The following is a 15,092-nucleotide window of genomic DNA, read 5'->3' as shown; positions in this document are numbered from 1 at the left end:
CCCGGTATGCTAACGTAACATAGCTATTAAGATTTAATCAGATAAGTATAGCATGAAGAACAACTTTATATAGTCGGAAAAATAAGGTAATCTCAGCTCTCCCAGTTTAAACAGATTGTCAGTGGCAGCGTTGACTGAATTTATGAAATGGCAGTAAAGCCATTGGAATTGTAGGAAGATTGCTGATGTGTTTCTCTAGTTTGAGTGATTAAGCTTTATTATGCCAAAGTTACTCTGTGGTCTGTGCTAATACAGCTCATTTTTACAGCAATTCTGGTTCGTCGATCACCGTCAGTGGCAGCCAATCAGGCTGTGAGTGAACCATGTGTATGTTGTGAAATGCTTTGCAGATTTTTGGACCGGTGCAGCAAATCATGAAGTTCAAAACAATCGAGGAAGTGATCGAGCGGGCCAACAACACGGATTACGGTTTGGTGGCCGCAGTCTTCACTAGCGACATCAACAAAGCCATGACCGTGTCCACGGCCATGCAGGCTGGCACTGTCTGGTAAGTGGTCATTTTGGCTCCTTTCCCGCAGGAAGTATCTGCCCTTTGCATACTTGGCCCTTACTAACTGTATACTGGCCGTGTGCCATTTCCTATCATTACAAAAAACATCTTTCCTGTTGTTTCTTCTTTTCTACCTCCAAGTGTAGCTGTAAAACACGGCAGCAGAGTACTATAACACAATTGTGTATGTAAATTGGCACCTTAATTCATTGGTGTGTAATGAAATGACTATAAAATGTTATTTCTTAACTTCACCTCCTAATCTTTGAAGGTTTTTTTGGGCAGAATTATGAACAGATGACTACAGCCCTTGGTAGTTTTTTGTTAATTTCAGCATGAGCCAAACATTTTTCACCACTTTTCATTGTTGACTACAGTCCTGCCTCAAACTACGTTTACTCCATTCAAAAATGAAAAGGATGGACGAATGTGGCCTGTCGTAAGTCGGCCGAAATCTTACTACTCTACTGATTACTTAAAAAAAAAAAAAAAAAAAAAAAAAATGGCATCCAGATGCGAAAACATCACATTTTGGGACATGTAGGCTACAATAGTAACATTTTGGTATACAAGTACATGTCAGTAAATAGACGGCAGGTTTCAATTGTAATTCTTAAAATTTTTATTATTGATCATTATAGGTAGTACACGACTTACGTGATTTCAACATTAAGACGCCAGAGTCTTGTCCGCCATTTTCTCTCCAGTTGTATTTTTATTTTTTTTTTGTCGCGTAAAAGTGCGTAATTTTACCTCACAGTAGGCATGTGCCGGTTTTGACAGTATGTTAACCTTAAGCGAAAATACAGCGTTTCCACGGTATAGCGGTATTGCAATTATAGCTCTAAAATGTGTGTTTTTTTTTTTTTTTCTCAAAACATATTGGCAAATTGGAACATCAACATGAATATAATGTTAGAATAAATAAAATAACAAAAAATAACAAAAATAACTGAAATATTTTAAATGAAATTGAAATAAATCAAACTTAAACAGCCACATCTCAAGTTGCTCAGCATTAGAACAAGAACCCTTGGTAATATAGAACTGGACTTAAACAATATATGATCAAGTTGATTTTATGTAAAAAAACATACCACTAATACTATTAATTAGGTGAATATTAATGGAGAGCGAGAGTAAAGGCCGAGTTATACTTCCACGTCAGACCTGCGCCGTCAAGGAAGACCCGAGTTACGACCCTGCGCCGTAGCCTGACTCGCTCCTCTCGAATTTTCTAACCTTTGCGTCGCATAGACGCGTATGACTTGGCAGAAACGGACTGTGATTGGTCCACTCAGATTGTTGTTTCCGGTTCAGCGCGAGATCACCGCCATTGTAGAATAGAATCAAACATTATTTTCTACACACAAAAATGGACCAAGCCGACGAGAGTATCATCGAAGAGCAAGTCTCGTCAAGACATTATTGTGATTGCCAAATGGCAAGGTCGGCGATTGAAAAAATTTTTTTTTTAAATGGAAGAACCACCGAGACGTGTGTGTTCGGAATCGAGTGGCCACACGAAGCGGTGACCCAGTCGGCCAAAAACTGCCAACTTTTGATCACTTTGTCGTATTTTTGGTTGGTGCACTTCATCATTTATTGTGTACATATGTTTGCTGCGAGTCTGTGACTTATTTACGTGTCACACTTCAAGTATATGAAGAATAAAGCACAGATTTGGTGTCAAAAGAGTTGTTTTGATCTTTAATTTTCAATAACAGACAGTTCACACACGATACATCATCACTGATTGAGAGTGACTCAGTGCTTTTTATGATAACGTTAAAATCAAGGCTCCCAACGCAGTTTGGGAAGTTCCATAGAAGCCAGAAATCTGCTATGGCTTCCCACTGGCTGGTTGTGGGACACGGTAAACAAATCGGGCTGGAGGGCTTTGCAGACCTTGAATGCAGTGCTCGACGCCAGTTTGAAGCTAGCCGCCACAGCTAGCTCGCTCCACCCGAGTCTAAAACTCTGTGCGGCATCAAAACTCGGGCAGACCGCCTCGAAACTGTCTTCTGCGTCGCCTGCCCCTCAACATTTGTATGTTCAATATTTATTCAATGTTGATGAGCAGAATATTTACTTTCAAGAGTTCCATCTTGCATTGTTTATTTTTTCTCCCTTAAACTAGACTAGCGGAAGCCAACGAGCATGCCCCAAAACCGTACAAACATAACGTCACACCCTTCTAGTGGTTTGGCGGTGAATTACAGAGCAACGCGTTCCCTCACCGCAGAACTATCGAATGTCGAATGAGCCGTAGTCGCTGCGCCTTCACCGCAACGCGGGAGTATAACTCAGGCTTAAGAGACAGCGCACGTGTGTATGACTCGTGTCATTATTTACACATTATACACACACACACACACACCATCTCTGAACAGAGAAAGTCACCAGAGAGAAAAACACTACAGGCTGTATTATGAAAATGTAGTTTTGAACAGATGTTTACAATGGCGGAAGACTTTACAAAAGTAGGCTAATGGTAGAGAGGATACTAGTTAGTTGTCTTGCTAACTAGCCATGTTATCTGCCTTGTTAACAATCTTACTTTATCGTATTTGTTTTACCATCGCTAGACTCACTAAACACGCTGGAGTGAACTCTCATAGCTGGTGGGAAATGTTCTTGACAGTTACTTACCTTATATTTTGTGTAAAGTGACAGATGATGGTCACGTAAATGTGAAATCATGTTGGACGTGTTGCTTCCCCTGCCTAACACCCCCCGCAAGCATGTGTGCTGTCTTTCCTCCTATAAGCCACAGCCGTCTGCTTCTTTTCAGTAGCCGACGTACTCCGATACTAGCGACTTTGTCTTTTATAAGGGGGGAAAAAGCTCAGGTCTAGTGTCACCAACAGACAGGACAGAGCAATAACCGGCGGGGGAGAGGTAAGTGCTACCACTCCAAGCCACAGATTTCTAGCTGCATTTTTGGGACATAAAAAATAACTAATACAGTACTACAGTATGACAGAAATTCATAGTGATTTTGAAACCGGTAACCGGCACATGCCTATGTCACAGTATCTTATTTTTAACTAGTCATGAGATCGGTCAATGGCAGCCAAAGAGTGAAGCTACGTGAGGTCATAAAACAAGAAAAGTAAAATAAAATTCCCCGAGGAACGCAACACACGGGCTTTCTTTTTTTGTTTAAATTTGAGATTTTTAAAACTAAGTGTAATGAAGGAACAGAAAATGTATTGGCTCCAACATAAATATTGGCAAAAGCATAGTAAAGGTGGTGGCTCAGGACATGGCAGGATACAAGACGAACTTGCAAGGGACGAGTTCAGACGTCGACTATTGATACTGGTGTCATAGGTGGAAACAATCATCATGATTAGGAAACATAAGGGCAGGAAGTAAGGCTGAAACAAGGAGGCACATAACTACCAAAATAAAAAAGGGAAGTCTACATGAAAAAAAACAATGAAACCCTAACAAAAATGACAAGACATGACACCGCGGGCCGCACGTTTGTGACCCCTCTCCTACAGTATATAGATGTAATAAAAGCATTTAAAGGGAACCTCGAACTGACTTGTAGGCTCTAATAAGGCACAATTGTTCTATTATTTAAATATGTTATTAAAAAAAAACGGAAAATATTGCCATTGATTTTAAAATCTGAAAATGAATGAATGAATGAATAATATTTAGTACATGTCTTGGCCTACGGAGGGCGCCATGTTTTATGGACGCTCGGGGTGATGACGTAGATTGTCACTGTCACTCAACGAATACTACCAGGTTACTGCAATTTCTTCTATGCGGCGAGGCGTCCAACACATGCCCTCATCGGTTAAGAGTAGCAAGTACTTACTATTTGTGTTTTTATTGAGTCTTTTATTACCTTTTCATTGCCGAAAATACTTTTTGCATGTTTCCATCTCATACTTTTAAGTAGTGTTGCACCGATACCATTTTTTGGCCCCGATACCGATACCTGGCTGTGCAGTATCGGCCGATACCGATACCATACCGATACCACCCCGTTTATATATATATATATATATATATCACCCCCCCCCCCCCAAAGAGCTACATAATTGGATGTGAAATCATTGCTATCAAGTCTTTGTCAGACTGTTGCTTACCTTTGCAAAATAGGAAAAAGACTAGTGCAAAGTATAATACTAGCCCAACAGTAAGAAAGTAAAAATAAGTTCATAATAATAAACTCTGAATGAACTGAGTAAACTTTTTTCAAACCTCTCAAAGGCCAAACAGTGCAACTTTCATTAAATTATTGTCACATTCTGCTGCTGGTTAGATTGTGTTTTGTTGCTGGGCTGTTAGTGGGGGCGTTCCTGACGTCGCACCTGAATTCAATGCGGGCTCATCAACGCAGCATTTAAGCACGGGTGAGCTCAGAGAAGGCTGCCGAGATATTTGCTTTGCTGATCGCCATTTGACATCTCGCACTATAGTCTCGCGGCATTTGCATGTTACGCTCCTGCATTGGGTTTTTTCTGTTAGTGTGCTGCACTCATTTGTAACCTCCACCCTGTGGAGGTATTTGAGTGTTTTTATTTTGGCTTTTTGGCTCGCTGCCTATCGTCTTAGTCAACCTTCGACTTTGTAGTACTGAGCTCCGTCGACCTGCTGTCACGGACTCCTTTTGTTATTTCTACTATCCAGCGATCGCGTGTAATTTTTTGTTTGCAATTAAACCCTTGTACGTATCCCCTGCTTGTTGTCCGCGTCGAGGTCCAACCTTGTTTCCGCATTTGCGAACGCTAACAATTATAAGTAATAATAATTGACCACAGCATCCCGTCTCCTTTTTTTCCCCCTTATTTCTATTTCTGAAAGGTGGCAACCCTACTTTGGAAACAGTTCCCAAATCACTGCAGCATTTCTTTAAGTAAAAGGCAAAGTTGACGTAGTGAACTGACCAGAGATTGTTGCACCGGTCCAGCGCCCGTCCTCTGGATAGTAGTCCTGCTCTTGCAGGCTCAAACTCGTTGTGTTCGTTCACGTTTCGTCTTCAAATGTTTTATCAGGTTCGAGGTATTGAAACTGGCCGATTTAACTCCACATCTCGAAACTTTCAGGCCGCAAATCTTGCATGCAGCCATTGATTTTAATTGACGGGATTTCTATTTTGAAATATTTCCCGACCGCCGCCATGTTGGCGGCGCCGACATAGCGGCCTTGTCATTGGTCAGGAGTGGCTATTGGCCCGTTCTCATTGGTCTGGAGCAGGCCAATAGCGATAGCTGCTTGGTGTTCACGTGTCATCACACAACACAGAGACAAAGTGTAGTGAGCGCCAGGAGAAAAAAAAAAGGCTGCGGTCAAATGTTATAATAATGGATCGGTAAATGGTATCGGCGCCATCTTTGTTGGTACTTGCCGATACCGATACCACCATTTTGGGCCGGATCGGCACCCCCTGCCAATACGAGTATCGGTATCGGTGCATCTTTACTTTTAAGCATAATATTTTCTTGTGATAGCTTTAAAGCAGATTGTTGATCTGTTGACCACATTAGTTACGTAGCGTATTTAAACCACACTTATTTGATATTACTACGTTTAAGTATTTTCTTAAGGCATATTTAGTATGTTCTTTCTGTACGCATCTAAACAAAACAAGCTGAAAGTGCACGGTAGTACTTTAGATGTCAAATTGGCCACTTGCAGGATGTTTTGCCGGTGTGGCACATTTTGGTTTTTTTTCCTGCTCTCAACACGTCTCATCCCGTCTTTCCTGTTCATTTTGCTTTTGCTGCTCGTTTTGTGAAATATTGACAGTGCTGTCATGCTCATAAATGTTCCTCTTGGGTTCAAATTGAAAGGGTTGAACAGATGACATGTTTATATCGCTAGAGTCATACTCGGGAAGCCCGGCAGCGTAACCATATGACGTCACCGCCCTGCGACGTAAACAACAATGGCGACCTACTAGTAACTACTACTACTACTAATTTTACAAATTGTATAAAAACGAAAACATCAAAGGCAAACAATAACAAAGGGTTTTTGACTGTTAACGATCGCTGTCAGCCCTCAGTCAAAAGACGTCTATCACCATCAATGCCAGGAATTGGGTACATTTTGAACCGCGACTATGTCCTCTGAATGAAGTCGACTTGAATAATTCCACGTTGTTTTTCCCAGATGTCTGAAGTTAAGCAACTCCCAAATATCTAACAGACTACTTTCAGCTGTGTTTGCTAAATACTAATGGGATTATGTTATCAAACCCAGAGGGTGGCTAAAATAGCAATGGCGCTGGTGATGAAACACTCGCTCCTACATCCATCTTCATGAACGCTGCTGTGATATTCCGCCCGGGCCCAAAAAATTCCGCGCCGTGAGTCCAATGCACAAGAGTAATAATGAATGTTTTGTGTACTTTTTTAGGATAAACTGCTTCAACGCTCTCAGCACACAGTGTCCATTTGGAGGATATAAAATGTCTGGCAATGGACGTGAATTGTGAGTACGACTTGTCTGCTGAGTGTACACAATGAACCACAACATCACTAATATTGACTCTAGGGCTTTTTGAGAGGATATGACCATATTGCTACACTGAGAGTCTCTCACAGTTAGTCACAAAGCAAAATGTGCTTCTTCTACATGATCTATTATGTATACTGTACGTATGTAAGGAGCGGTTTCTGTTCAAGGGCGCCAACCAACCTGCAACCTGCAACCTGCAACAAAGCAAAATGTGCTTCTTCTACATGATCTATTATGTATACTGTACGTATGTAAGGAGCGGTTTCTGTTCAAGGGCGCCAACCAACCTGCAAGTTTTGACTAGGAAGTCTAGCTGTGAATGTTGATGTTTCAGTGCCATTGACAGTGCAAAACATTGAAGATGTCCCGATCGATCGGCATCGATCGGGTCCGATCACGTCATTTTCAAAGTATCGGAATCGGCAAAAAAATATCGGACATGCCTTTTTTAAAAAATATATATATATATATTTTTTTTTTATTAAATCGTTTTCTGATTTATTTAACATTATAGATAAAATGTCTTACACTCATCCAGAGTCTTTAGTTTTGGCTTAAAGTAGGGCTATCAAATTTATCGCGTTAACGGTGGTAATTTTTTAAAATTAATCACGTTAAAATATTTGACGCAATTAACGCATGCGCTGCACGACCCACTCACGCATGGTTGCTTTCAATCTATAATGGTGCCGTTTTACCAATATATAGAGCTAAAAGGCAGCGTAAAATGAATAGAGTGGATTTTGGCAGTCTTTGGAGCCTTTTTTAATTGGCTAAAGCCTTACAATCCCTCTCTCAACAATTAGAAATATCGTGGGAAGCAATGTGGGGAAGAAAGGTAGTAGTTGATCTTTTTCTTAACACCCTATGTTATTTCCCAACGCAGAGAAGATATATCAATTGGTGCCACTACGCACAGTCATGGTTGCACTTACCATCATGCATTTGGGCAGAACAGTTAAATGGCTACAGTATCATTTACTGAAAGCTCAACAAATACACTAGATGGCAATATTTAGTCACCATATACAAAGTCACATTTATCCTTTAAGAATTACAAGTCTTTCTATCCGTGGATCCCTCTCACAGAAAGAATGTTAATAATGTAAATGCCATCTTGAGGATTTATTGTCATAATAAACAAATACAGTACTTATGTACTGTATGTTGAATGTATATATTCGTCCGAGTTTTATTCATTTTTTTCTTAATGCATTGCCAAAATGTATATGATCGGGAAAAATTATCGGGAATGATTGGAATTGAATCGGGAGCAAAAAAAAAAAAAAAAAAAAAAGCAATCGGATCGGGAAATATCGGGATCGGCAGATACTCAAACTAAAATGATTGGGATCGGATCGGGAGCAAAAAAAAACATGATCGGAACAACCCTACAAAACGTCCAATCCATTTTGACTGGGAGGGACATCTAGCGCCACCAATGGCAACAAATGAGTTCAATGTGTGTGTAAGGGTAAAACAAAAATTTTAAAAATCATAAGTAGTGCATGACGGGGATAACCAATTATGTTGTTTGGTGCACGTCCTGTTTTCCTGACGCATTAAGATCTCAAAGGATACAGTAGTCTGTATCCATCCATCCATCCATCCATCCATCCATCCATCCCACAGACACACCTCATTTATCGTAAGTAAGGTTTGTACAAAATCACAGTAACTTGCAAAATAAATCTTGCGTAAGTGAGTGGGCATGATGAGCTATAGACTTCATAATATATTGACAGGGCGCGGGGCCGACTAATAGGGGGCCTATCTCCGTCAAAGCTGACTGAGTGGAAACACAGACAGAGCTTTTTACGTTGAAAATTCTTGTGAATAAATGCTTAAATCCCTGAATTCTTTATAGATATGGACGTAAAACACTCTCGAATATTGGTTAAAAGCAAAAAAAACGAGCATATTTTACGTAAATATGTCAAATGTGCTGCTAATCTTTAAGCCACTGTGGCGCCGCCTTATCACCACAAAAAGTTTTTTACATAGAAAATTCCTGTGAATAAATGCATAAATCCCTGAATTCTTTACACGTAGATATGTATGGACGTAAAACAGTCTCAATTCTTTGTTAAAAGAGCAAAGAACCGGGCAGTTAGCATTTATTTTACGTAACTATGTTAAATGTGCTGCTAGACTTTAAGCCACTGTGGCGCCGCCTTATCACCACAAAGAGATTTTTACGTTGAAAATTCTTGTGAATAAATGCTTAAATACCTGAATTCTTTATAGAAATGAACATAAAACTGTCTTGATTCTTGGTTCAAAGGGAAAACCGGGCAGTTACCATTTATTTTACATAAATATTGCGAGTTATGATGCCAAAGCCATAGTGGTTAATTTCTCCCATTGATTTTTTTCAAGTTTCAAAATGCATGCATGGTACGAAAAATATAATAATTACCTTGAATCCTCGAAAAAAATCTCTACTGAGACAATTCTTCCTGTTTATATGCTGGACAGCTTTCGTACTTTTTCAACCTAACTCTGGTGTTGGATCGCTGCATGTGTTTGAGAATAACTGCGACCGACTTCAATCGACTGAAGCGGAGTATGGGAAGGCCCCTTACTTGCAGGCGTGGCGCAGTGTCTGGGGAATGTGTCCCGTCAATATCATTATGAAGTCTGTGGATTAGCGATGTTTCAATTCTTGAAGTGTGAATTCAGGCTGATTGACCACTTCAAATTCTTCAAAGGTATGATTGTGTACGTGGTTGGTTGTTTGTCTCCTGGTGCCCTGCAATTGGCTGGCAATCCGTTCAGGGTGTACCCTCCACCTGCCCATGGTTAGGTGGGATGGGTTCCTGCACCCCCGCTAACTGTGTGAGAATAAGTGGAACAGACAATGAATGAAATGTATTTGTTTAATTTCAGATACATTTTTTAGATGCATAAATACATAAAACTTGCATAAAAATAGATATTAATAGAGAAACCCAGTGGTGGCCTATCATGTTTGAAAAAAAAAAAATAATAATAATAATTAATACATTTTAAAAATGATAAGTTGACAGGAAAGAAAAACCTGGTGGCCTGCCAGGCTTATAAAGCGTTGGGGGGAAACCCCGGACATCTGCTAATTACAGCCATCATACCATAATTACCATTAGGAGAGTTACAAAATTAAGAAAAAGAATCATCAAAGAAATAAAGACTTGTTTTTATTTATTTATTTTTTAAATTTGGGACCCATTTCTCTAGAGACCCACTCCAATTACAACACCCAAACTACACTCATGACATTTAAAACCCTCTTAAAATCCCTGTTCAAGAGATGATTAAATTGAGGTATGAGCTCAATTACAAAAGTATTTCCACTTGTCAACAACCCGAATATATGCAACACAGCCAGCATCAAAAGATTTCGAGAAAAGGTTTAAATGTTGACCTGAGCGCACTATTTTTAACTCAGACCAAATATATGTTATAGTATTGATGTTATCTGACAATGACAAATAAACTCTGAATCTGAGAGAGTATATTTTGTTGTAGTTAGTAAGAGAAGAAAGAAGATTAAAACTATGAGGGGCCGTACAAGACATTTTTCATTCTGGCCCTCTCACACACATACATTCTCCTTTCACATACATATATATTCACTCTCACACACATACATTCTCCTCTCACATGCATACATTCTCCTTTCACATCCATACATATTTACTTTCACATTCATACATTTTTACTTTCACATTCATACATTTTCACTCTCACATTCATACATTTTCACTCTCACATTCATACATTTTCACTCTCACATTTATACATTTTTACTTTCACATTTATACATTTTTACTTTCACATTTATACATTTTCACTCTCACATTTATACATTTTTACTTTCACATTCATACATTTTTACTTTTACATTCATACATTTTTACTTTCACATTTATACATTTTTACTTTCACGTTCATACATTTTCTCTGTCACGTTCATACATTTTCACTCTTATATTCATACATTTTTACTTTCACGTTTATACATTTTTACTTTCACATTTATACATTTTCACTCTCACATTCATACATTTTTACTTTCACATTTATACATTTTTACTTTCACGTTTATACATTTTCTCTCTCACATTCATACATTTTCACTCTTATATTCATACGTTTACTCTCACATTCACACATTTTTAGTCTGTGAAATATATGTTTGTATAAATAAAATATATGTGTATAAGAGTGAATATATATGTATGTGAGGAAATATATCAGCCAGATTTTTTTTAATCAACTTTTGAAATCAGGCGAAATGACAGCAAAAATGGGCAATTTTCAAAGTGCTTTTATTTTGAAATGATACATCAGAATTTTATCAGAGTACTTTAGTTCAAGTCTTGGGGTCGTCTAGTATACCTCAGAAGTGGACCCGTCCCGGGATATCAGCCAGATATTTTTAAATTAATATTTGAAATAAGGGTAAATGACAGAAATAACTAGCAATTTTCTAAGTAGTATTACTCGGAATTCTTAAATTATTTTTTATATCATAATACTTTAGTTTGGGTCTCGGGGTGCTCGAGTGCCTCTCTCAAGTGGACCCGTTCTTGGATGGCTTCCCGTTTTTTTATTTATTCATATTTATTTTTTTCAATAAAGGGACTAGCGCTGTGAAGCCACCGGGGGACTTGCGCTGTGAAGCCACCGTGTTCCATTATGAAGCCAGCGCGTTGCATTACCGTAATGCACACAATGCAAACAATGATCCAAATGAGGGGCGGCTAGCTTGACTTCGTTTTTACGAGTGGAGGGTGGCTTGACCGCAGTAGTTTACGAGCGGGTCATATTAGCTCTCGCTTGGACAGTTGAAGAGGTTCGAGAGTTGCTCGGTCTAAAAATGTCTCTCATTTCACTTTCAACTGCGTCATAATTAGCACTGTTGGGTGCAGTTGATTGTGTCCTTTGCCGCCGCTCGAGACAGGAAGCCAAAGAAGTTACAGTTTCTGGGGTCGACAAAATGTTTTGCAAAAGTCCAACTGCTTGCCGAAGTGATTGTGCATCCTCTTCCATGCTGACCCTTAGTTGTTATTTTATGAACAGTAACCCGCGTCAGGTTCTCAGCCAATCAGAGCTTACCAGTCAGAGCTAGCCAATCAGAGCTGGCTTCCGTTTCAACTAGACTCCTTCCGTTTTCACTATACTTTCACTCATACATGCATACATTCTCCTGTCACGTTCATACATACTTTCCACACATACATATATATTCACTCTTATACACATATATTTTATTTATACAAACATACATTTCACAGACTAAAAATGTGTGAATGTGAGAGTAAACATGTATGAATAAGAGTGAAAATGTATGAACGTGAGAGAGAAAATATATAAACGTGAAAGTAAAAATGTATAAATGTGAAAGTAAAAATGTATGAATGTGAGAGTGAAAATGTATAAAGGTGAAAGTAAAAATGTATGAATATAAGAGTGAAAATGTATGAACGTGACAGAGAAAATGTATGAACGTGAAAGTAAAAATGTATAAATGTGAAAGTAAAAATGTATGAATGTGAAAGTAAAAATGTATAAATGTGAAAGTAAAAATGTATAAATGTGAAAGTAAAAATGTATGAATGTGAGAGTGAAAATGTATGAATGTGAAAGTAAATATGTATGGATGTGAAAGGAGAATGTATGCATGTGAGAGGAGAATGTATGTGTGTGAGAGTGAATATATATGTATGTGAAAGGAGAATGTATGTTTGTGAGAGGGCCAGAATGAAAAATGTCTTGTACGGCCCCTCATATAAAACAACCATTAAATAACACATTAGCTGCCATTCATGTCAAGCCATCTGATTCTTGTTTTCTGCTCTGCACTTCAGGGGCGAGAGTGGCCTTCGGGAGTACTCGGAGGTGAAGACCATCACCATGAAGATGGTCGCCAAGAACTCTTAAGGCGTCCTGTCATTTTGGGAGGAGGAGATCGCATCTTCCTCAGTGCTGATGGCTGACAAAGCATCAAACTCTCCATGGTGATTACAGGCTGTGACCCGTTCCCCGCCCGGCCCAGCACGTGGCGACTTGTCGCTGCCCCGAGTGTGTAATTCAGACAACCACTGAAGCACCCCATTGACCACCTCTCCTCCACTAACTCCACTAAAGCACTCACAAAGACAATGGGGTTAACGCAATAACCTCCAGCCGCTCCACCCGCACCTAAGCTTTCCTCCTCAGAGTGTCTACATGCTGCTGCCGGACTCTGTCACTGCACTTGCAATCAAACATTTCCTTCCGTCCGAGCTGGAGGCAGCGCTGTCAAAGCTCACGCGTCGTCACTTTTTACTAGAAATTATGCAAGCAAGCGCCCCCTGATTTCAGGACCTCTGGTGATGTCATCAGCCTCAGTTATGAATGGATGAAACGTTAATTCCAAATTGATTTTTAATTGACTTTTCCTTTTAACTTGACCTAACACTGTATGTCTACCTTTGACGCTGATTTGAACCTCTTTAACTCATTGACTGCGAAAGACGTCCAATCCATTTGGAACAGTCAAAATGGGTTTGATGTCTATCGCCGCCAACGGCACCGAAACATGGTTATTCAATGCCAGCCATCCAAGCTAAAATAGATTTGATGTTTGTCAATGGCATTGAAAGAGTTAAAAAAAAAAAAAAAAGTAAACATTCCCTGCTAAAAGAGGGTTAGATGTGTTTGAAATGCTATGTAACTGATTGTCATTGATGTCCATCCATGTTGTTTATACAACCGTATGATATAAAATTAAAAAAAACGACCATAGTTTGTTTTTTTTTTCTTTTTCATTTTTAGTAAAAACTTTTTTTCCTGTAACTTGTTGGTCTATGTGTCATTAGTATCTCGAATTCTAAATGTGACACGGCACAGCAAACTGAGTCACAGTGACCCATTTTTCAAAAGCGAAGTTTTGGTATATGCAAAAAGAGAATAATTCAATTCAATTCAATTTTATTTGTATAGCCCTAAATCACAACAACAATGTCTCAAAGGGCTTTACAGAAATGAAGCAACAAAAATGAATAGATACAGTTCAAGTCCTGGGTATCCCCTATCCTTAAGACCCTCCATGCCGGCAAGGAAAAACTCCAAAAATAATCTCATCTTTTCAAAGACATATCATTTTCCTTCTGCGTTTCATCTCTAAGAAATCGCCACATGAAGTTGGGTGAAAATGGGAAAATCTCCCTTTTATTCTTAACAGCCCTCCACTTATCCTAAGTAATTAGAATATTAAAGAGGCCGGAAAACCACCAAAATCAGCCCAGAAGCTCAAGACATAGTAAGGGACAATTCATTTTATGCCGAAGCCGTGTGTATTTCTTTTTAATGCGTTTAAAAATCATTCTGACCTGTGTCATTGAACCCCATCAACTACCAAGGGGTCTCGTTTGATAGATTCATGTCAAAACCTGAACAATTACTGTTTTGTCATTCCCATGGATTTGATCATCGCCAGCGTTATGTTCATCAGGTCGCTTTAAACATCCATTACTATCACAGAATTATGTGGAAACCAGTTCAGTTCATTGCCATGCATTTGTTAGCAACTTTGTCTCCTCCCACAGAACCATAATTAGTATTATTATTTTGAGAATTCATGGCAAAGTCCATATTCATTAACATATGATGTTTTCTGAGCATACGCTCATCGTGTAATCTACAATGCACTGTGTGTTGAAAACAAACCAATCAGAGGCCGGCATCTTAAGACAGCAACAACCTATACTAAAATTAATGGAAAGTTAAGGCTAATTTTAACGATGTAAAATAATTGAAATAGGTACGAAACTAGCAAAAAGGAATCTGTATCTTGATCCTGAAAGTTGGGGATTTCCTGTCTGGATATTTAGAAAAACAAGGAAAGCGATTGTTATGTTATACAGTGGTACCTCTACATACAAAGTTAATTCTTTCCAGGACCTTGTTTGTAAGTCGAAATGGTTGTACGTCGAGCAGGATATTCCCCTAAGAATACATTATGATTCCATTAATTCGTTACACATCCCGAAAACCTACACTAAATCCTTAACCCTTTTAGTGCTGCAACGATTAATCGATTAACTCGAGTATTCGATTAGAAACA

The 15,092-nt window shown here is 39.0% G+C and overlaps 1 protein-coding gene across 1 annotated transcript in view; it reads left to right on the top strand.

Annotated features, from left to right (window-relative positions):
• aldh1a2 (aldehyde dehydrogenase 1 family, member A2) overlaps positions 1-13,798 on the top strand; it is a 75,283-nt gene extending 61,485 nt beyond the window's left edge. Inside the window, exons 11-13 of the mRNA XM_057833108.1 lie at positions 351-508; positions 6,899-6,973; positions 12,853-13,798. Coding sequence (XP_057689091.1) covers positions 351-508; positions 6,899-6,973; positions 12,853-12,925 — 306 coding nt within the window. The 3' untranslated portion in view covers positions 12,926-13,798. The remainder of the gene's footprint in view (positions 1-350; positions 509-6,898; positions 6,974-12,852) is intronic.
• Positions 13,799-15,092: the final 1,294 nt, after the last annotated feature.

This window comes from Corythoichthys intestinalis, chromosome 1, assembly GCF_030265065.1.
Source record: "Corythoichthys intestinalis isolate RoL2023-P3 chromosome 1, ASM3026506v1, whole genome shotgun sequence".
In the NCBI taxonomy this organism is placed as follows: domain Eukaryota; kingdom Metazoa; phylum Chordata; class Actinopteri; order Syngnathiformes; family Syngnathidae; genus Corythoichthys; species Corythoichthys intestinalis.
This window is presented reverse-complemented; position numbering and strand designations above follow the sequence as displayed.